The following is a 24,439-nucleotide window of genomic DNA, read 5'->3' as shown; positions in this document are numbered from 1 at the left end:
CCTATTGTGTACCTAATATAGTGGTACTACTCGCAAGTAAAGGCGACCCATGATGTTCCCCGTGTGATGGTACTAATCAAAAGTAGTTTCAAGGTTCTAATACAATCATCCCTTGGTTGCCCCTTTTAGTCGCTTCTCACGACAGGCAGGGGATACCGTGGGTGTATTTTTCGTCTGCATCCCCCACCCACAGGGGGTAGACAGAGAGGAAAAAGAATAATAAAGAAGGGATCCGTCACTTTGAAAAATGAAGTGACGGACGAAGAAAGGGCGTGAAAATGAAAGACTCCCTAGGCCTTGAATGCTCTAATACCGTCGGGGTCAGAAAAGAACAAGAGTTGACCAAGGGAGGTCGGACAGGATAGATGAAAGTGAGGAGCCTGGCACAAGTAAGTGGAAGCAATGCCAGGAATCAGCTAAGGGCCCCGTGGTTGCCAATCCACGCTCCCAAGTTGTTTTTTTTTCGCTATTGGCTTTATGTCGCACCGACACAGATAGGTCTTACAGCGACGATGGGACAGGAAAGGGCTGGGACTGGGAAGGAAGCGGCCGTGGCCTTAATGAAGGTACAGCCCCAGCATTTGCCTGGTGTGAAAATGGGAAACCACAGAAAACCATCTTCAGGGCTGCCGACAGTGGGGCGCTCCCAAGTTGAGAGCCCCTTGGGCCCCTTTCAGTCACCTCTTACGACAGGCAGGGGATACCGTGGGTGTATTCTCCATCTGCGTCCCCCACCCACAGGGGGTGGAGTGAGGAAATACCCTACAAACTTTGTCATTTCCTCTTTCTTGTAAAGCCAGCTAACAAAAGATACAAGTAAAACTTAAGATGCTTTCAGGTGGTAGGGCGACATGCCAATTATGTATTGAAACATGTCAGTGGTAGGGTGATATGCCAATTATGTATTGAGACATGTCAATCAGCTACTTTTTCCAGAACTAATTAGGCAATGTAAGATGAAAAGAGCTTATACCCAAGTGGTTGACCCCCTCACGTCCTGAAATCAGGAATATGCATTCCATTAACATACTGAAAACTTTCAATTTAAAATCAAACAACTTCAATAATATTTTTTAATTTTGTATTACATCAAATGCATTTCTGGCAAAGACACTAGTTTTATGTAAAAATATGTAATTATTTTTCAATATGTAGTAGGCTACTATACATAATATGGAAAATGATGTAACATTAAAGTTAAATAAGATAATGTCACAAGGTAAAAAAAAATGGTTTAATTTTTAAGAATTGACAACTATGTTTTTGGTTAAGAGGCTTCATTATACTAGGTGGTAATATAAACAAGCATTACCAGTGAATTTGTGTCACAGAAAATTTGCAATAATATAAGATGTGCCAGATTCACTGAAACTTAAACCTGATCTCCACTTTGTCTGATGAGAAAGTGCACGGCATATGCTTCTTTGCACAGCCCGCGGTCATTGGCATCATATATCTTAACATATTGGAGCAGTAGCTCATGCCACAGCTACAGACCAAGACCAAAAATTTCATCTACCAACTGTATGGAGCCCCTCGTTATTTGTACAGTGAGGTGCCTACCTATCTCAATCGCGCAATTATGCTAAGATGGATTGGTCATGCTCCCTATAAGCAGGTGTTGAGGATTTGCTTCCCAATTCATCCAATTTAATATCATACAATTTTCTCTTGTAGGTATACATGAAGAACCATGTGTTTGTACCTCTATTACCGGCCCACCTTGCATGAACTACAGGATCACATTCACACAGCAATTGCCACAGATGTCCGACTCCTTGGCTGAATGGTCACCGTACTGGCCTTCGGTTCAGAGGGTTCCGGGTTCGATTCCCGGCCGGGTCAGGGATTTTAACCTTCAATGGTTAATTCCAATGGCCCGGGGGCTGGGTGTTTGGGCAGTCCCCAACATCCCTGCAACTCACACACCACACATAACACTATCCTCCACCACAATAACACGCAGTTACCTACAAATGGCAGATGCTGCCCACCCTCATCGGAAGGTCTGCCTTACAAAGGCTGCACTCAGCTAGAAATAGCCACACGAAATTATTATATATTATTGCCACAGATACTGTATACAGTGGCAGTATGGGACATCCAAGAGCACCTGGATTAATACTATTGCATGATGCAATGAGCTCACATACAACATCTTTAACCATCTGCAACCACCTTTAAAAAATGTTAATCATTTTTCTCCTTGTGAAAAGTAACAATGCTAAGACAACATAACACATTTTCTAGGATAAGGAACCCATTTTTTCAATGGCATTAAAAGTATAAACAACATTTCCAAACAAAGTTGTGATCTCGTTAGTCACATATCAAATACTCAATGATTCTTATGACCCATTCATAGATTAATGGCAAATGGAAAAATATGGTCAAAATTCAAGAAACATTCTATTGACATTCCACATAGACCCCAATCAACAAATCAGATAACCGTCTCATGATTACAATGACATAAAAATTACAACCGATTAAATGCAGAAGTTGGGCCATTAATATGATTAACCAAGCTGAAAAAATAAGATATACAGACTTTTTTGGTATTTAAACTAAAAGAATCCTTCCTCAATGTGCTAGTAAATCTTATTTCCTGCATTACAGCATTCTTATGTACCAAACTACAGTGCAGAAAATTATATCCTAGATCTTATAGCAATGTTTCTCAACCCTTTTGATGGAGTAACTCCCTTTCAGTTTCATTATATTCATGCTGCCCCTGAAGTGTTTAGGTGTGCTTTATAAAACATTAAAACTAAGTACAGCAACACTACAAATTAGATGTATTTAAAATTAAAAGATGTTGATATTACGTAGCCTTCTATCTTATAATGTTAAAAAAGAAAGAGAAATATGCTGGTTTAAAATGAAACTAAATGTATAGGTCCTACCATAAAATCAAAAGTTTGCAAGAGTATATATATATGTCAAAATTTTCATCCTGGAATTTTTTTAAAAGCACTTAAAGAACTTTCCCCGGTCTAGAAAGCCAAGAATAATGGCCGAGAGGATCCGTTGTGTTGACCACACTACACCTGCAGGCCTTCAGGCTGAGCAGCGGTCGCTTGGTAGTCCATGGCCCTTCGGGGCTGTTGTGCCAAGGGTTTTGGTTCATTTAAAGAATTTTCAAGGACCCTTCTTTGCCGTACTGAGGACCCCCAGGTGCATGACCCATGTTGCAAAAGGCTGACCTAGAATGTAGAAGGGAGCATTTAACCAGTCAAACTATATGGCTAGCTGATCAATGCTGAATGTGTTGCAAAGTGGATTCAACATCCTGAAACTTGGCCTCCACAACTTGCTTAGGTATTATTCCTCATCCCTATTTACATTTCTAGGGAGGATTTCAATTTTCATATCCTTTTTCAGTAACCAGTCTGTTGTTCAACAATTTCGGATACTAGAACCTTCATCACAAAAAAAAAAAAAAAAATATATATATTTACTGTATTCCATACATAGGCTATATTCTACCTTCAAAACAAATTCACAGAGCAAAACAAGCATATAATAAAGAAAAATACTGTTTCTATAATACTACAGTTTAATAACAGTAGATTCATTAAGTTTAACACAAACTTCAACATCACATTAATCCGCTTAGATTCATTCATAAAAACTATGCAACATGTCCAACACAGAACACCAACCTTAAAAAAAATATCGAAGAGCAAACAAGACTTTTAAGCGAGGAATATTTAGCAATCCACAGCAATCTTGAAATAGCATAAATCTACAATCACAATAAAATGGTCTTTACTTTAGACTCAGCCAGATGGTCAACTGATCCAATCGGAAGAAATGTATACAACCAATGCAGGTGTTTCTCAGTAGTGATGGGATACTTGATTCATTTGATTCCATTCACGTTACTGAATCTATACAGTAATCCAATTCACGGCGCATTCGAGTCACCATTCCTACTGCAGTGCTTTCCTACGCATCATCCAGTTTTCAGTTTCAGGATTCTCCTGTAGCCACCTATTCACATCAAGTTTTGATGTTATAAAGCCTTTCCCCCACAGTGACAACTCCATTAAATAAGTATACAGAATTAGATTTTAAAATATCTATTCACACAATCATCAAGATTTAAAATATCTTTCTAACAAACATCAATGATCTGCATTTAGGGCTGTTGCCCAGATGGCAGATTCCATATCAATTGTTCTCCAAGCCTTTTCTTTAATGATTTTAAAGAACTTGGAAATTTCACTGTATTCACGGTTGTCTGATTAAACTTCTTTCTTAGTTAAATCATTACATCACACAAATTTTTGCACCTTTATTTGTGAGATTACTGCATGTTGCCACCTTTTCCCTTGTATTTCATGCTTCAGCACATCTTTTCCCAACTTTTATCTACACTTTTAAAAGATTAGACAAGTGTTTTTCTTGTCTTCAACAGATTTTCTTGGGCGAAAACTTTGATAAAATCAAATTCTTCATAGGCTATGTGCCCTAGACTCAATAGACGTAAAGCCATCAAGCAGGCCCAACAATTACTCAAACAACAAAGACCTAGTTGGAACGTTTCACAGTGCATGGCTACGAGTATTTATCTGATTTGATTCAGAGTTTGGAAGAAGTTGATAAGTGTTAGGGAGGACGTTGATGGATATGATATGATAAAGACAAATTCAAATTAAATTTGAAGAAACTCCCTTTGCGAGTACTGAGAAGATATGCTCCATTGGTTTCTGTAAGTGTTGAGTGGAGTTTCTAAAAAGAATCTACCGAGCTCAAAGCACCAGCGACTTACTGTCAAAAATACTGAAATGCTGTGCACAATCCAATACAACAAGTTAATTCATTAAACTGATGATGATACTTGCTTTTTAAAGGGGCCTAACTTCTACGGTAATTGGTCCCTAATGGTACGAGATGGACGACTTGATATGATAATTAAAATTTTAAAATGCATCCACTGACTAGAATTTAAAACAAACAAAAATGAGTAATGATGGTGAAATTAAAATAATCAGTGGATCTAATTCGCAATGGCCTTATTCTGGTACAATGAAAGATGATAGGTTATGGCAAAATAAGACATTGCCTTAAAAGTCAATAATATAACATGCAAATGACTATTAAAAAACACATTAAAATAGACGAACACTAACTAAAAAAGAGTAAAATTAATAAAACGTAGTGAACAATAGTACAAAGAATAATACGAAACACTACATTTATATATGATAAAACAAACCACGATTCCTCAAAAAACGGATGACAAGGTCTGCTGACTGCTGGTCATCTAGCAGGATGAGGGAGATGGCATTCTGGAGTTTAAGACTGCAGCGCAGATCGATCAGGTCCACGCACTCCGTAAGGATGTGTAACACAGAAAGATGATCACCGTAAGTACACAGCGGAGGGGGTTCGCCTTTCAGTAAACAGGAGTGTGTTACTATACCGTGGCCAATCCAAAGAAGACATAATACCATTGCTTCTCTCCGAGAAGCCCGAAGGGAAGTCCTCCATACCTTCATTGCACCCTTTATCACTCTCGGCTTATCTGGAAGTGGAGTGGCCTGCCACTCCATCTCCCAATGGGACATAACCAAATGTCTCAGCTGAGAGCAAATATCACTTGCTGGAACCTTGTAAGGCAACGGAGCCAATGTAACTGCCTCCTTGACAGCCTTATCGGCTAACTCATTTCCCTCTACACCCATGTAGCTCGGGAAGCACATAAATGTGACACTGGTGTTATCATCTGAACACCTAGCCAGCAGGTCCTGGATCCGCTGCACCAAAGGGTGCCGAAGAAAACAGGTATCAATAAACTGCAGCGAGCTCAAGGAATCAGTACACAGCAGAAAGTCATGGTGCTCATCGGACAGCGCGTACTGCAGAGCTTCACATATAGCATAGAGCTCTGCTGTGTACACACTACAGGTTTCCGGGAGAGCAAAAAGAAACCTATCCTTATCCACAACGAATGCACAGCCCGCTTTCGTTACTGCCCACGAACCATCCATGTAAACGACGAAAGAACCTGGATACCAGCCATTAATGGATAGGAAGAGCCTCCGATAAATCGAAGGGTCCGTGTTTTCCTTTGGGCCAGTGTGCAGATCTAGGATTACTTCAGGTCGTCGTATTATCCAACGAGGTACCTCACTTGGTTGTCCGACAAGACGGGCAATTGAAGGTACATCAAACAATCTGTGAATGTTATCCAAGCGTATTCCAACCAGCCACGCTGCTCGAGGATAAGCAGCGTACAGACGACGGTTTCCATTGTGGAATACACAAGGATAGCTTCGGTGAAGCGGCATCTGTCGTAAATTTGTAGCATAGGACAGAAGCATTTGCTGGCACCTCAGGTGTAAAGGTGGCACACCAGATTCAGCGAGCAGGCTAGCAATGGTGCTTGAACGAAAAGCTCCCGTTGCCAACCTAATCCCACTGTGGTGGATGATATTAAGTTTTGCAAGGAAGCTTTGCCTTGCTGATCGATATGCTGCACTGCCGTAGTCTAACCTGGATAAAATATGTGCCCTATAAAATCATAGGAGCACCCAAATTAGGACTGCTACGAAACTTCAAAATATTAAACTTCTTAGTGCATAGCACTTTTAACTGCCGCACACGTGACTCTCATGATAATTTGCTACTGAAAAGGAGCCTAAAAAATCAGTGTCAACAACACGAAGAGCAACATTTCCTAAATAAAGCTCAGGATGCGAGTGAAGAGTGCGCTTCCGGCAAAAGTGCACAACAGAGGTCTTTGCGGTTGAAAACCGAAAGCCATGTTTTAAAGTCCACTGTTCCACTCTTCTAACACCCTGCTGTAATTGTCGCTCTGCGACTGCCATATTACGCGAGCTATAATGCAGAGCAAAATCGTCCACATATAACCACGGTTTTACTGCTGAATCAGCAGCAGCAACAATACCGGTTATGGCAATCGCGAACAGCGACACTAAGAACCGATCCCTGAGGGACTCCATTTTCTTGAAGCCCTCCCTACTCGGACACGGAATAGACAGAGGGACAAAAAATTTGCAATTAATACCGGCAAGTTACCTCGGAATCTCCATTGATGCAGACTGAAAGGATATCATATCGTCATGTGGTGTCATAGGCCTTTCCTAACTCAAAGAAAACTGCCACCAAATGCTGTTTGCAGAGAAATGCATCCTGGATACAACTCTCCAGGTGTACCAAGTGGTCAGTGGTCGAGCGTGTGGCTCGAAAACCACACTGGTATTTGGAAAAATTTCTTGCTTCTCCAGACACCACACAAGTCGGCAATTTACCATCCTCTCAAAAATAGCTTACACAAACATTTAGTAAGACAAATAGGTCTGTAACTTCCTCCATACTTACAATGTTTGTCAGGCTTGAGGACAGGAATTACTATGCCCTTTTGCCACTAAGACAGAAACTCACCCTCTATCCAGATTTGGTTGAACACACGAAGGAGATATAACAGACTATCCTCACTAAGTTTTTTCAACATCTGGTTATGGACATTGTCTGGTCCAGGAGACGTGTCCTAGCAAAGTGCCAAAGCGCTGTGGAGTTCCCACTCCGTAAAGGGCATGTTATAGTCCTCTGAAACTTGAGTGGCAAAACTAAGGTGATGACATTCTGCCTCCCGCTTCAGAGCGAGGAAATCACAATGGTAATTCCCGCAGCCAGACACATCCGCGAAATGACTGGCTAGAAGGTTAGCAATCGAGAGCAGTTCAGTGACGATACTGCCTGCAACGGAAATTCCCGGTAGAGAAGATGATCCTTGGATACCCAAAATATGTCGAAGTTTAGTCCACACCTGAGATGACGGGGTATGTGATGTCACAGAAGACACACATCTCTCCCACTAAGCTTTCTTACTCTGTCAAATAAGAACTTACACCTTAGCACAGTTTCTTAAAAGTTACCAAATTGGCCATAGTAGGCTGTCTACGATAGCGTTTATGAGTCCAACGACATTCTTTTATAGCTGCTGCAATTTCTTTGTTCCACTAAGGAATGAGTTTTCGGCAAGGAGTCCCTGAAAACGATGGCATGGACTCCTCAGCAGCAGCAAGAATAAATTGTGTTATGTAACTGACATCGCCGTCTATGCTCCGTCTGGTCACGTCGTTAAAGACAGCTAGTGATGTGAAATTTGGCCAATCAGCATGTTTAAGAATCCATCGAAGAGGAGCCTCGGCAGATTTCTGCTTCAAAAATTAAGAACAATGGGAAAAGGGTCACTGTCACAGAGATCATCCTGTGTATTCCACCAAAACAGGGGAACCAGCGTTCAGCTGCATAGACGGTATGTGGCATAATGTACACTGAAATGAGTTGGTTCACCTGTATACAAAATACACAAACCCAGCTCTCGTACTAATGTTTCCAACTCCCCTCCCCTAGGGCAAGGCGTTTCAGAGCCCCATATAAGGTGATGGGTGTTAAAATCGCCCAATAGGAGGAAGGGAGGTGGAAGCTAATCTATAAGATCAGTTACATCATCTATACTAAGAGGCTGGCCTGGTGGAAAATAAACATTACACACTGTTGCTATGACAGGCAGCGGAACGCAAACTGCTACAGCCTCCAGCGGGGTTCTTAGTGGCACCTCTTCGCTACAGGTATCAGAACGCACAAAAATGCCAACGCCACCAGAAGACTGGTTAGCATAATGTCGTTCTTTTGAGTATAGTTTGAAATATCTCAAGATCGTATAGTGACCAAGCCCGAGATTAGTTTCCTGAATGCAGACTATACTTGTCGAACACTCACTAATTAGCCGGCACAGCTCAGCAAGATGCCTATCATAACCGTTACAATTCCACTGTAACAGTGACATAGTATGGACTAAGAACGGACGAGTGTTAGGTTATACTTAAAACCTAAGCACTAACATCAACATCCGTAGATGTAGATGAAAGCTCGACGTTCATTCCTTCGTCGACGGATGAGGGGACTGACGCCCAGAACTTCCAACGCTTTTGGGGGGCAGGATGTCCTCCTATGAGGGGAGCGCACAGATTTTGAAGCAGGTGTACCTGCTGGCTCCGATTCATGCCCACCAGATGGAGGGCACGAGATCCCTTTCACGCCTCGTAAGGGCGCTCCTCTTCTCTGCCTTCTTTTCTTGTTTAGACAGGCTGGGAGATAATTTTCCAGTCCTGGTCGACGATGCTGCCTCTGCCGGCTAGGGCACGCCTTTCGCCAACCTCTTGGTGAGTTAGACTTGGCTTTACCCCTTTCCTCTCCTGGCTTAGGAGTCCCACCTGGCACAGACTTGTTTGTGGTCGAAGTTGGGGTGCTCCCCCCCCCCCCCCTTCAAGCTTTTACTGTTTGCGGCTTTGCTCGCAGGAGCAACATCTCCCTTGGGCGCAGTGATCGCAACAGGTTTAGAAGATGTAAAAGACAAACCAGGAAGACTCTGTGCTATCTTTGTGTAGTCCAACGTCTTGGCGGTAGCACTTATAGAACTGCACTTCCTGGTAGGAAAGACCATCCAGGGTCTTGATCTCCTGTATCTTCTTCTCACCGAGATATACCGGACAGTTCCGATCTTGGAATGAATGAAGACCAGGGCAATTAGTGCACCTGTTAGGAGTTGTGCACTCTTCCGCGCTGTGAGCTATTCTGCCACATGTACCACATACAGACAGATTTGAGCAATGAGATACCATATGCCCGAACCTCTGGCAATGATAGCAGCGCATGGGAGGCGGGATGTAGGGCAACCTCACATCACAGCGATAGGTTGTTCCTTGATTTTTTCTGGTAACACTGACAATTTGAAGGAGAAAATGAACGCACCCATGGCAACATCATCGCCGTTGACTTTGAGCGGAATGCGCCAGCCGTGTTCGCCACGGTGCTTCATGTCTTCCATCAACTCATCGTCAGTGTTCAAGATGAGATCTCGGTGGAAGAAAACTTCACAAACCAGATACTAGGTCTTGTGCTCCTCCACTTTGATGGGAATATCACCAAAATGATCACACTTTAGCAACCGATGAGCTTGCACAGCAGTGCGCGTCTTTAACAACAAACTAATATTGCGCACTTTTTTTTTCTTCAGAACTTCCAGTTTGCTGTAGACACCTTCTATGTGCCTACTAAACAAAATAGACTTTACCAGCTTGAAGTCACTCCCATCAGTTCTGGTAGCAACCAGAAACCTAGGGAAGCTGGATCCCATTCCTTCACGCCGCACTTGTACCCAGGGGATTGAACCCCTCAGAGGATCTTAAGTTAAAGACTTTGGTGGGGGATCACCTTGGGCAGGCTGAAGACATTTTGAAGCTATGCCCGAAATCATCCTTCCCGAATGCCACCCACTCCGATCAGCCGAACCAAGCAGCCAAGGCAATACCCACCTGGTCATAGCATGTTGCCCGGGGTCCGATGTTGGACGATGCCTAATACGGAATGATTGAGGCAATGAGCACTAGGAATGACTCCTTCCAATCACCTGCAACAGTATGTACCCCATAGCATGTACAGAGTAATAAATATAGAAAATAAAATAAAAACAAATTAATAATAATATGTCCTTCTGGCATTCGGCTGTGCGGGGACGTGTTGTCAGGCGGATACTACTGCGCGGGTACATGGCGCTCATAAGACTGTTCAGCTTTCTCTCCCATACAGCAAAGTCAATAAGAGAAAAGAGTTTTGTTGGCAAATGCAGTTTGCTCTTACAGAATACTATTGATTAACAAATCTCAGATGGATCATAATTCTTTTTTTTTTTTTTTAACACACTCTCTCTCTCTAACCATTGTCTCTGAGGTCTCCCTAGGCTTCTTCCCACCAGTGAGTGGGGGCACAGAATATAATCACAATATTCACTGCTTGTCAAAGGGAATAACAAAAGGGAGACACCCCCCAGGGTCTCTAAACTTGAGATAACTGAGTCAGTCATTGCTTTCCCTTACATGTAACACACTCTTCACATTTTCTGACCTCCTTAGGTCAGTTCATATTCCCTTCCAATCCCAATGGTACCGAGTTTTTCAGGCCTATAGAATCTAATTTCCATGTACCTTCAGGCTCTTCCTCTTCTTTTACTCATACTTCATTCATCAGAGGTTCAGACCTCTTTCTTTCTCTCTTCTGATTAGTGATAAGGGGGGATGTGTGTGTGTGCATCATCTATCCTCAGTAGCAATGTCCAATATTTTTCTAGGTAACCTGTACATCTCCATTCACCTCAAATGAACCCACCATCAAAGACAGTTCATACGTACACCTCTATCCATCGAATTAATTCGTAACAGCCTTTATCTCCTCATCACAGAGCCCCCTTCAAAGTTCCCATCTTTCCGTACTGGCAATCATTCTTGCTATTTTCATGTCTGTTACCTCCAGCTATTGAATAAAGTATCATAAGTCTGTTCAGCTTTCTCTCCCATACAGCAAAGTCAGTCAGAGAACAGAGCTTTGTTGGCAAATGCAGTTCGCTCTTACAGAATACTATTGATCAAAACTGTAACATTAGCTTTGTAACACTCTTGATTTTGTTTGACTTACTACCATCTAGGGCTAATGTATTCCACACTTTAACTGATCTACCTATTTCACTTTTGTATTCCTTTTAATGTTTGCTTTACATCGCACCGACACAGATTGGTCCCATGGCGGCGAAGTGATAGGAAAGGGCTAGGAATGGTAAAGAGGTTACCCGAGGCCTTAATTAAGGTACAGCCCCAGCATTTTCCTGGTGAGAAAATAGGAAACAGTGGAAAACCATCTTCAGGGCTGCCGACAGTGGGGTTCGAACCAACTATCTCCCGGATGCAAGCTTACAGCTTCACGTCCCTAACTTCATAGCCATTCACTTGGTTTTATCCCCCTTACCTAGCATTCAGTACACTAATATTTCTTACCAGCCAACATCAGTTTAATCTCAGAAATGCTAATGTTCATTTCGTACATGCCGTACCTCGAGTCTTAAGACATTAGACTGCACGTTTTCAATGAAGTCTATTTTAAGACCACATCATGGGCATTAGCCAAACTGCTTTGGATATTTTCACTCAAGTGAATACTTCCCAGCTATTTCGTACCTTTCAGTAAATGATCCATGAAAATAATTAACAATGAGTGCAAGATTATAGCCTTGTCTAACCCCTGTAACAACAATGAATCAAGACTGCATTCTATCATCACTTCTCACTGGAGCCTGATAGTTAACATAAAAATCTATTGCCTGTAAAATTCCACGCTTATTCCCAAAATTCCCCAGCATCTCCACCATCTTGTCCCTGGATACTTTGGAATACACATTTGCTAGATCTACATATTATGAATATAACTGTGCATTCCTCTCGCAACATTTTTAAGTTACTTGGCTCATGCTTAATATCTGGTAATGGCAGTCCCTCTGTGGGTTTCTTTTAAAATTTGCTTTACGCCCACCAACACAGATAGGTCATATGGCGACGATGGGATAGGAAAGGCCTAAGAGTGGGAAGGAAGCTTTTGCTAGTTGCTTTACGTCGCACCGACACAGATAGGTCTTATGGCGACGATGGGACAGGGAAGGGCTAGGAGTGGGAAGGAAGCGGCCGTGGCCTTAATTAAGGTACAGCCCCAGCATTTGCCTGGTGTGAAAATGGGGAACCATGGAAAGCCATCTTCAGGGCTGCCAACAGTGGGGTTCGAACCCACTATCTCCCCGATCAAAGCTCACAGCTGCTCACCCCTAACTGCACGGCCAACTTGCCCGGTCCTCTGTAGTTTGATACCATACTGGTTTTTATTCAACTTATTCTCCATCATCCACTGCACACCTTTTTTCTAAAATGCTCATAAGGTGGTACAAAGTAGCCTATAAATACTTCTATAAACACAAGCTTATTACTTCCTACTCCTAAGATCTGTCAAAAGACTGAACTTTTACTGAAAATAACAATTTCTAGAGAGTATTTTACTGAAAAGAAGCTGGTAATAAACACAGTTGGGAAGTAATTGAGCAAAAGTAATCAAATTACTTTTAATAAAACTTATTTAGTCTTTTTACCCGTAATCATTACTTTTCACACAGTGTAACTAGTTTCTTGAAATAAATTTGTAATCAATACAATCTAGTAATCAATATACATCACATCAAGAGTTTGGCAGGTTTGGAGCCCCAGTACTCACAAGGCATCACATCAAGGGATAGAGCCAAGGATACAATGTGTGCTTAATCATTTATTCGCAGCCCGTTATGGTTACTGGTTGAAATCTATATAATCGTGTACCATGAATTTATAAGTTTGCACATAGTTGCTAATGGAACCAGAATAAACATGCAACAGAAAATATCCCTTCCGCTATCTGAATAAATACCGTAGTTTGAATTAGTTGGTCCTCCAAATAAGGAGATCAGGAGTGTGAAATTCAAGCTTTGCGTGGGAGCTATCATTCTGAACGTTGAACGGTATTATGTTTAGTAGCACTTGGTGATGACAACCATTTAACTTAATGTCTCTAAACTAAAGAACACAAAATGAAGTAATGAAGTAATTTCATCCCCGTGTGAAAAGAAAGTCAGCAATTTCTTAAAGACTGGCATTCTGTAAAGTAGGTGTAATTGTAACATTACAGATTAATTGTTGAATATTGTCCCTGCTCTGGCAAACTAACGAATCTGCAAATTGTCAAAAGATTAGACAAGCTGAAAGAAGTTGTGATTACTCAAGTCAAATCAATTTTTATATTTAATTATTGGTTTTATGTGTTAGGCATACAGAACGAGGTGAGGATGTGAGACTTTGTTAGAGGGTAGACAATATATAAATAACAAAATCTAGACCAGAACTTCGGATTCGTTAGTTTGTCAGTTTCGCTAGTTTGCCAGAGTGGGGACGATATGTAATTTGTATTTTTAATTAAGTAGCCAGGCTAAGTGGCTCAGACGGTTGAGGCCTGGCCTTATGACCCCAACTTGGCAGGCTCATTCCTGGCTCAGACTGGTGGAATTTGAAGGTACTCAAATACACCAGCCTTGTATTGGTAAATTTACTGGCATGAAAAAGAACTCCTGTGGGACTAAATTCCGGTACCTCAGCGTCTCCAAAAACTGTAAAAGTAGTTAGTGGGACAGAAAAATAAACATTATATATTGTAATTGAATAGAATATTTTGTATGTAACTGTAATTCAGCCCTATTTCTTTTTAAACTCCATCTAATCGCTGGACTGCCTGGATGTCTACCATGAAGTAGGTGAAATGTTCACTCTCTTTTAAAGGCGACTATGGCCTAGTAAATGAAAAACATACTTAGCAAGTTACATCTAACTTCGTATTTACTTTTTAATTTTTTTTAAATTTTGCTAGTTGCTTTATGTCGCACCGACACAGCGACGATGGCACAGGAAAGGCCTAACCATCTTCAGGGCTGCCGACAGCGGGGTCCGAACCCACTATCTCCCGGATGCGAGTTCACAGCTGCGCGCTCCTAACCGCACAGCCAACTCGCCCGGTGTGTTTTACTTTTCAGATGTACTCAAGTTAGTTAAAAAAGTACATAACAATAGGTAGAATGTGCACATCACTACCATCATCACAATAAGTCAAAATGTCACATTACCACAATGATTAATGGCAATGACTGATTAAACAGATCCATTAATATATATGCATAATATATACTGTACTGATAACTAGTGTTAGGATTATGTCAGGGCAGGCCTTTCCAACTGAGGCCGCCAACAGCCCTGGTTTGGAGCTGTAGCACTAGTGAGGTGGCGGGGGAAGGTGGAAAGTGGCAGAGGCATCACGACAGATCATCAAGTCTACGTGCAGTTTACTTAAACAATTATTAATAACAATTTTGTGAACAAAAAACACAATTTGTTCAGAAAATAGTTTTTGTTTGCCTTCCTGTATATTTAGCATTTAAGTTGATTGCCGACATTGTTTCGCCGCCACAGCTAGTTACCAGTATTGGGTACAAACGATTTGGCAGTGGAAATTCTAAGTATGGCCTCTAAGGCAGCATCAGACAGAGAAGTCCTGGTTTTACTTTCACTTAAATTCATAAAAGAAAACATCTGTTTGCATGCATAAGTTGTACAGAACACTGACATAAAATTTTAAGCAAGTGCATGAAGTTTGGGAAATTCCTGTGGATTTCCCCATCGTTTAGGATTATGTTGCACTGTAGTTTCATCAGCTCTGTTTGGAAATACGACTGATTTTCTCAGGATGCACTGAAAATGGTGTCATAAATAGTTAAAGTTGAGGTGCCATATCGTTAATTTCTTTTAATCAGGCACTGAATTCATTGTGCAAATTCTGTAACGAGATCTGGTACTCTTCCAAGATTTTTGTAAGCAGACAATTTTAATGAAGGAAAATAGTCAAAATTTCCAGCTTTAAGCTGACTTTTAAATAATGAAATCTGCATTAGCCTTAATTCTATCACACATGATGCTAATAAACTTGTTTCTCCCTTGCAACCAAGTACAGTCAAACTAAGACAGTCAAAGAAGTGTTTTTACTCTCCGATATGTAAGCTGCAGTAAGGGAGATGCGCGCACAGTTCTTGACCTTGCAAGCACTCTGCACGTGTTCGTTCTGACAAGCATCAGTCACCAGTCTGAATCTCAGCTGTTAATGTGATCAGACAGTTATCATGGCAACACCATATTTTCGTATGTAAAAGTTCTAGTTTCATGTTAATGGTCGTTTGAACAGTCATAACTCTTGCTATAGGTGTGCAGAAAATCCTAATGCTGTTTATGACGTCCCTCATTATGATAGGAAGATTGGTGTTTGGTGTGCTCTTAGTGCAAGACGAATAATTGGGCCTAATTTTTTTTTTTTTTTTTTTTTTTTTTTTTTTTTTTTGTGATGACAGTAAATGCAGAGAGGTACCAAGATGACATTTTGATACCATTCTTCCATCAGTTAACAAAAGAAGAAGGATCACGTGGATGGTTTCAACAAGATTCAACACTTGGTCATAAAGCAGAAGATATCCTTCTTACAATGCTGGTCTATTTCTCCCCTCCCCCTTTCTCCAGATCTAAGAGAGTGTGATTTTTACTTGTGGGGTAAAATGAAAGAAAATATGTATTGAACAAATCCTCACACAATGGAGGAACAGGGAGAAAACATTACAAATGAAATCAGAAATATTACAGTGACAGAACTCACTCGCATCAGCCAGAATTTGAACCAGATCCCATGGCTGCACTTATAACCCAGGAAGGACGACACTTCCAGCATCTTTTAAGAGGTAAGATTTCTAAAATTGTATGCACGCTTAAAGCAAGGCGGCCGCATGCAAGATAAGTTTGGCCGAGACAGATGCCGTAGCACAGAGTACAAACACCGTGCGTTCGGTCTTAGATTATATGAGATACCCTGTATATGTTACTTTACTGTCTCTAACAAACACATGCAATCGCACTGGTGGCTATGTGGGGATGGTGGTTAAGGAGGAAAACGGTGCCGCTGAGTGCAACGCTGGTGCGCCCCAGCGTCAAGTGCATGAGTTGGAAAGGCTTGGGTAGGGTGAGGTTTACAAAAACATATTAAGTTACTTTCTTGGTCTCCAAATAGTTTGCAGGGAAATGTATAACATGGCATTATGTTAATTACTGTACTGGTGTACTGCAATTAACTTGTGGTTGTTCTGAAATGCTATTATGTATTCGTCAATATTTAATGAGCAAGTTTGGTACCGTATGGAACTCCTGTTCCTTCTATTTAGCTAAATCATAATATAAAATACCATAACGTACAAAGAAACAATTTGTTGGTACTTTAAAATGATTATGTAATAAAAATAAAAATCCTGTCCTAGTGCATAAGTTATCCATTTAAAAAATATATGCCAACAATAAAGTCACTTGAATGTCAGCAAGTCACCCTTCCCTCAAAGCCTATCCTGTTGACAGCATCACATCATACTACTTAAGAGCCTTTGGTTTTTTTACATTCTGAGAATCAAGTATAAATTGCAGAGGTGCCTTATTTACATTCTATTTAGCCTAAGTCAATGTAGCCTAGCCCAACTTATAACAGAGAAGTACTTATGTTCAATTACAGTACTTTGCTAGTTGTTTTACGTCGCACCAACACAGATAGGTCAATTACAGTACAATATCAAGACTGAGGTTATCTCCGTGGTATCATGTGTCAAATTCTTTTCTCCCTATTCATGAGTCAACAAAACAAACAACCCACCTAACTAGTGACCATATCCACTGTGACCTGACTTCGGAGATCTAGCTACCAAACTCCACATAGGCGGTAAGTTTGACAAGGCCACAGGTTACATTGTACAACTGTGGGTCAATAGAAATTTCAACAATCACGTGGGACTGTGTTTTAAATTGAAAATGACACCACATGAATTCTGTCATTATTAGTAGAATTTTCACCAAGTATAATAGATAGGCCAAATAAAATTAATCCTGCATGCACAATGAATAGGCCTACCACCTGTTTGAGCTTTCAGTTACCTGCATACTTCAGAAATTAGAACTACATCAGAGAAGAAGCTATTTACTTACCTTGAATTCAGTATTTGGGTCCACAACTTCACACAGGGCACGTTCTTCATTTCCTTCCCAGTTAGAACAAATAGGGTTACTTGTAGCGTAATTAACTTGTTCGACATACAAATCCAGGTTAAGTTTGTCCATAATTTATGGACCTTAACACTAACATACTTTTGTAAATATGTATATTCTCGATTAACCATACGTCAGATAAGACCACATAGAATATTTTCTATGAACACAAGTTCAATGACGTAAAAAAATTGCATCTAGCTAAATAGTAACACAAAAATAGCATTCTCGTTGATGTTCTCATTAAACTTCATTAACTTTTGCTACGAATTTTGCGACATCGTATTTTGTTTAAGCTGACAAAGTATTTTACTCCGCACGACAGTTTCGGGATTTCCAATGTATGACAGAACACGATAACACATGTAAACACCAACCCCCTCCATTACCTACCGTGCGGTGTGCAGTACGTGGCCCCACTCCCCGCCGCTTACGTCAGCGGACTTGCAAGCAAGCTATCCGCGAGCCACCGCGACCTACAATACAGCCACAGCGAGCGAATCTTGACCGTACAGTTCAGCGCAGAAGTAAGTTACCGCGTAGTATTACAACTAAGCGTATTGCAGATCAAATGTTGCTCCTCTCTTAATACGAATTGCTCAAGGAGGATCTGCTTCTTGGAGTACTGGTAGCCCGAATAATGGCTATAAGCATACTTTTACGAACTTTTCCGCTATTTATTTGTTTTTGCCGCAATATACTGGAAGTACAATGTAAAACAAGTTTGCAGGTGAGTATTTGCTACGGATATTGTAATATAATGACTTTTTAAATGTAGTATGGGCCCGGTTGAATTGTTCACATTTAACGGTGTGCGGGAAGCCTATTAGTGTCAAATGTAGGACCCGTTTGACTCTTTGGAGGTCCAGTGAAAGATATAACCAAACTATTTTAATCCCGACAAAACTGCGAAACAGAACCACTCCATTCTGTCTGGTAGCAATGATCATTACTCCATTATAATAACAATCGCGTAAACCTCAAATGAATACGCCAGTTTCAGAAAGCATTGAACGTGGTATTTTGAAATGTTTAAATTGCTGTTACAGAGGGGATGAACATGCAAAAATGTGTCTACCTCTGATTCTGTTCTTCCTGGCAAAGTCACCGTCAAATGTGGGCGAACATTTGATGGCTTTTATTTTTACTAATGTCATCCTTACTTAAATGTTCCTTCCCTTGTTCGTTTTCCCGGTTACCGTACTTTTTATGCCCACGCATTTTTACTGTTGGTTTCTTCATGGTCAGTGTGTACGTAAAGTAGGTACCTAACGTTACCCTGAAATTTGTATTTTAGATTCAGACTACGAAAGTTGTCTATGCCATTTCTAGCATTATGAGGGGTTGTGTGGACCCCATATTACTGTACTCTATTCAGAATTTACCTTGAATGGATCGTCCCGTGATAGACGTGAGTAAACTATCTTCTTGGAGCTACCTTGTCCATATAAAATACCACACTCGACAAAGGAACAATGTGTTGGTACATTAAAATGATCATGGTAGGGGTAACAGAAAATCCTGTTCTATAGTGCATATCCATATAGTTAATAGTAATATATGGTATATTTTTCATACTCTTTAGCACTGGTGGTTAAATCTTAACAGTGAGTGCCATTTAAAATAATAGAGTACGGTACCGGTTTCGTATACTGTCTCCATAATTCATAAATTCATTTACCGGTACCGGTAAATAATATCCTTATTATAGAAATGTATTTTTTCTCCTTATTATAGAAATGTATTTTTTTCCATTTGGAATTAGGGCACTTCCTGATATTATTTCTGCCTGATATTTTTCCAATTTGAGACCGATGACTTAGATGTTAGGTCCCTTTAAAAATCGTAATCTTTTTCCAGTTTAAATGAGATAAAACTTAGATTCCCTGAATAACCGACAGCCAACAAAAAACTGCTTAAAAACTATCAAATCGTTCGGAAAATAATACAAGGAAGGTCTAGTGAAGAATGTGTTGTACATGTTTACCGTTAAATGGATGTGGACAAGGATTTGGCAGTTCGACTGGCGGTGCTCTGTATCTGAACGTCCTCGAGTTAGCGTAATTTAGATAATGACAGTTGACATTTTTCAGCGGCGTACCAAATCGTTGAACATGGGGAAGATGGATTTGAAGAAAGTTTCATAGCGTTAAGGCGGGTTAAGCTAACTTTATATTAGATCAAATTTCTAAAATTATTTTTCTTGTTTTCTTCTTTTATTAAGTAACTTTCCTACCGTGAGATACCCAGAGGTGACATTATCAGCAAGTTCCCAAGGTCCACTAAGATTTGTCAAAGTTTGCAATGTATTCACCGACGAACTATTCTTTAGACACTTTTAATGCTCTGAGCCTCTGAGCAATAGTGAATCAACGTTCACAACATACCGTTGACGATGACACGAAACGGTCTTCCCGTACTAATTGTTTCAGAACAAGTGAATCGTATAGTTTCGGAACCTGGCTTGAATGCCCTGTGTTGCGACACAGTGATGTCAGCATCCAACCCTGTTAACGTAGGTGCTTTGTGTATTATACATCAATGTTGTCATACAGACCACTTATACTCAAAGGACCTTTTTCTTCAAATATCTAAAAGCATTGTATCGCTTGAAAGAAATAATCTTAAAAACTGCTTAATTATTTGCCTTTTAACTTTTGCTAAACTCCCCACTTCCACTTTTGTCACATACACGTTGACAATAGCTACATTAAATTGTATATATAACTTACCCCTGTGCGTGGGGGACGCATGTGAATACACCCACGATATCCCCTGCCTGTCGTAAGAGGCGAATAAATGGGTCCCAGGGATTCTCAACTTGGGAACGTGGGTTGGCGACCACAGGGCCCTTAGCTGAGTCCTGGCATTGCTTCTACTTACTTGTGCCAGACTCCTCACGTTAATATATCCTGTCCGACCTCCCTGGTAAACTCTTATTTTCCGACCCCGACGGTATTAGAGCATTCGAGGCCTAGGAAGTCTTTCATTTTCACGCCCTTCGTGGCCCTCTTCTTTCTTTGATACTTCATTTTTTGAAGTGTCTGATCCCTTTTTTTTCGTTTCCCCCCCCCCTCTCTCTCTCTCTCTCGCTCTCTCTCACTCAGTGTAGCCCCTGTGGGTGGGAGGCGCAGACGTAGACTATACCCGCGGTGTTCACTGCCTGTCGTAAGAGGTGACTAAAAGGGGCGACTAAGGGATAGTGACATTAGAACCACGCGATTACTTGTGAATCGTACCATTACGTACGGAACACCATGGATCGAAGTTACTTGCGACTAGACTTCGAACTACCCCTCGGATCCAGGTAAAAATCCCTGACCTGGCCAGGAATCTAACCCGGGACCTCAGAGTACCCCTGCACTGAAAGGTCTACAGTCTACGCGATGAGCTATCTGACGCTGAGATTGTGGCCGATGGCTGCTTACGTTGTATACTCCATACTCATACTCGACTTACGAGGTATCCGCAGCTAGATAGCAGCATCTAACAGCCCCCTTTCTCGCGGGAATACAGCTACATAAGCGAAACTGAACATCCGAAAGTAAAATCGAAGTTAACGAATATCCAGAAAAATCATGTGCATGATATCGAGCGAGTGGCTGCAGGCTTTAGGTCACGTAGATGTCAGCTTGCATTCAGGAGATAGTAGTATAATACATATGTTTGAACCCCTCTGTCGGCAGCCCTGAAGATGGTTTCCAATTTTTACACCAGACAAATGATGGGGCTGCACCTTAAGGCCAGTCGTTTCCTTCCCACTCCTAGCCCTTTCCTGTCCCATAGTCTCCGTAAGACCTATGTGTGTCTGTGCGACGTAACGCAAATTGGTACAAAAAAGAAAATAAGAAAAGATGTGCATGATAGCCTGGAATTGTGCTCCGTTTTTCACTTTCTGTGTGTATTTATAGTATTGAAAATGAAATGGCCGTAAGGCTTTTAGTGCCGGGAGAGTCCAAGGACAAGTTCGACTCGCCAGGTGCAGGTCTTTTGATTTGACATCCGTAGGCGACCTGCGCGTAGTGATGAGGATGAAATGATGAAGACAACACATACTCCGAGACCCCGTGTCAGCGAAATTAACCAATGAGAGTTAAAATTCCTGACCCTGCCGGGAATCAAATCCGGGACCCCTGTGACCAAAGGCAAGCACGGTGACCATCTAGTCATGGAGCCGGACATTTATAGTATTAAAAGCTATTGAATATATTTTCTGTGTATACAGTTTGTTGCTTTCCCTTCGTACAATACATGTAACAGTCACCATTCTTACCTTACCAGATTTTAAAATGTAGACAGGGGCCGATGACCTTCGATGTTAGGCCCCTTAAAACAAGCATCATCAGCGAAATTTAGACACCAGATGTGCAACACCGTGTGAACATCTGAGTCCTTTACTTCCGTCAATATTATTCCCCTAAATGTTATATAGAACTATATAGGGCCTACAAGCATAATACATTATTGACCTAGCGAGTTGGCCTTGCGGTTAGGGCCACACAGCTGTAAGATTGCTTTCGGGAAATAGTGGGTACAAACCCCACTGTCGGCAGCCCCGAAGATGGTTTTCCGTGGTTTCGCATTTTCACACCAGACAAATGCTGGGGATGTACCTTAAGGCCACGGGCGCTTCATCACCACTCCTAGTCCTTTCCTATCCCATCGTCGCCGTAAGGTATATCTGTGTTGGTGAGATGTAAAGCCAATTGTAAAAATTATTGTAAGTTTTTTCAGTTCTCTTCAATCATATAATTTACCACTCCCTCTTTCTATTAACGAAAATCATTTTACAAGTTAAAATCTTAAAGCAATTCATACATTTCAGGAAAGGCTAAATAAAAACTCCATAATAGGCTGAAACCACAACCGAATGTCATATTTTCACTTGCAGTCGCGTTTAGAAAACATCGGCAATAATAATAATAATAATAATAATAATAATAATAATAATAATAATAATAATAATAATAATGGCTTTACGACCCACTAGCTACTTATACGGCTTTCGGAGACGCTGAAGTGTGGTTTTTTTCCCCACGGGATTTCTCATATGCCGGTAAATCTATTATCTGCGCACTTTTTAGCGATAGATTTACACCCTAGTGTCAAGACCATCTACAATAATATCAGACCTTAATACAAAAACATGGCCGACGCATCGGTTCCATGTAAACACGCCTGTGATACATAAGCATAACCTTTTGATTATCGTATTGAATTGCTAAGCTGTCATTAATAACGAACAGAAACTTTACTTTGGGTAATAGACCAACACTATCTAGAAATAGCCTATGTTTAGATAAGCAATATGTGGATAATTCAAAATATACGGTACATATTTTCTATGATCTAGTATGGTAAAGGAAATAGGTAATATAGGATTGCATTCTAAAATAACAGTCCTGGGGGAATATTTGATACATTTCAATTCAGTCAATTGATTAATAACTCACCTATGATCTGAATTTAGGCCTGTCGACCAAGTGACAGATAACGTATCAATTGTCTACTTAGTACTTTAAGTGATTTCAAAGAAATTGGAAATTTATCGAATTGGTGTAGATATAGTAGGGATCACCCTTGGTAAATTATTCCAGACTAATTCTTCTTCCTATAAATCAATACTTGTTTTAGAAATACATTTATTTGAATGACCTTTCTATTACCATATGTTTTAAGTAGGCCTATAATAGCCTACCTCGTTCAAGAAATTTTTTAGAAACATAACCTTGTCGCGAATTTCAATTCTCTCATAACAATGATTCTGATAGGGCCTAATGATCCACCGAACTGCTACATCTGTTTCACTTCAGAGAATCTATAGGAGAATGAACTTAAAATTCTCTGGTAGCATATTTATTTTCGTTTAAAGCACTCTAACCAAATACAGTAGAGACAATACGCGACACTCAGCGAGATACCGAGGGACAGCTATTAGAGCTCTCTCTAGCGCGTAGACCTGAGAAATACTGATTCTGTCATAAAGCACGTGTATATGCGTGTGAATTTTTTGGTGTTATTTATGTGTTTTCAGTGAGTTGACATAATTAAATAGTAGCGTATGTCATTCCTTGATATCTCCTCTCAACATGAGGAGAAAGGTAGGTGCTGTGTTTGGCTGCAGTAACTATGAAGTAGAGAAGAATGCGCGGTCTTTCTTTCGCTTCCGTCGTGACAAGAAAATGTAAGTAATATTGTGTTTGCATATATATTCTTCCAGTGACAAAGAGATTTTTATAGTACTTCATAATCTTTTGACCTGCTCGACCCATATTTTAACTGGCTTAAAATATAATACGCATATTTGATTGCATAGTGCAGCAGTTAACCTTCAATACCGATGTGTTGTTGTAGGTGTGATCTGTGGGTTTTGTCACAGAAGTGATTTCGATAAGGTGTAGAAGAAAGAAGGGACGTAACGCTTATATAAGAATTATAAGGTCTGTTCAGATCATTTCCAGGCCAGCGACTTTAAAAATCCTCGACTATACAGCCATTTTTACTCTAATTGTACGTAAATATTTCTCAAAGCATTACTATCAACAACATTTTCATACTTTTCTTTCTTTTATCCCTCTTCTAAGATTAAATCCGGGATTTTATAGATTTTCTTTCTGTTAGTAGGTTTCATGTTAAGAGGAAGATTATCCAGCTTGTAAATGTTAATTCATTGCATCATGTGTGTAAGGAATGTGCCGATATTTTTATTGACAAGTGTCTTAATGTGATGATACAATGTTTTTTAAATAAGAAAAAGACAAATCTAACCGTAAAAGTTCAGGCAGGAATGCTAAAGCAAAAAGTAATGCATAAATGAAAGATCAACCCATTCCACAGCAGTCCATTTCACATCTTGTTTGTATGTCTAATTTCAGTCTTTAAATAAT

General features: G+C 40.5%; 2 protein-coding genes across 3 annotated transcripts in view; one reads left to right on the top strand and one right to left on the bottom strand.

Moving 5' to 3' along the window:
* The window catches only part of LOC136864782 (golgin subfamily A member 3), a 94,533-nt gene extending 76,610 nt beyond the window's left edge, over positions 1-17,923 (bottom strand). The window contains exon 1 of the mRNA XM_067142163.2: positions 17,493-17,923. Within this exon, the coding sequence (XP_066998264.2) occupies positions 17,493-17,624 (132 nt within the window). The 5' untranslated portion in view covers positions 17,625-17,923. The remainder of the gene's footprint in view (positions 1-17,492) is intronic.
* Positions 17,924-18,052: 129 nt separating this feature from the next.
* LOC136863395 (uncharacterized) overlaps positions 18,053-24,439 on the top strand; it is a 151,713-nt gene continuing 145,326 nt past the window's right edge. For both annotated transcript variants that reach the window (XM_068225919.1, XM_068225920.1), the window contains exon 1: positions 18,053-18,282. The gene's annotated coding sequence lies outside the window, so the exon portion shown is untranslated. The remainder of the gene's footprint in view (positions 18,283-24,439) is intronic.

Source organism: Anabrus simplex, chromosome 2, assembly GCF_040414725.1.
Source record: "Anabrus simplex isolate iqAnaSimp1 chromosome 2, ASM4041472v1, whole genome shotgun sequence".
NCBI classification, from domain to species: domain Eukaryota; kingdom Metazoa; phylum Arthropoda; class Insecta; order Orthoptera; family Tettigoniidae; genus Anabrus; species Anabrus simplex.
Note: the sequence above shows the minus strand (reverse complement) of the source record. Positions and strands in the feature narration are given on the sequence as shown.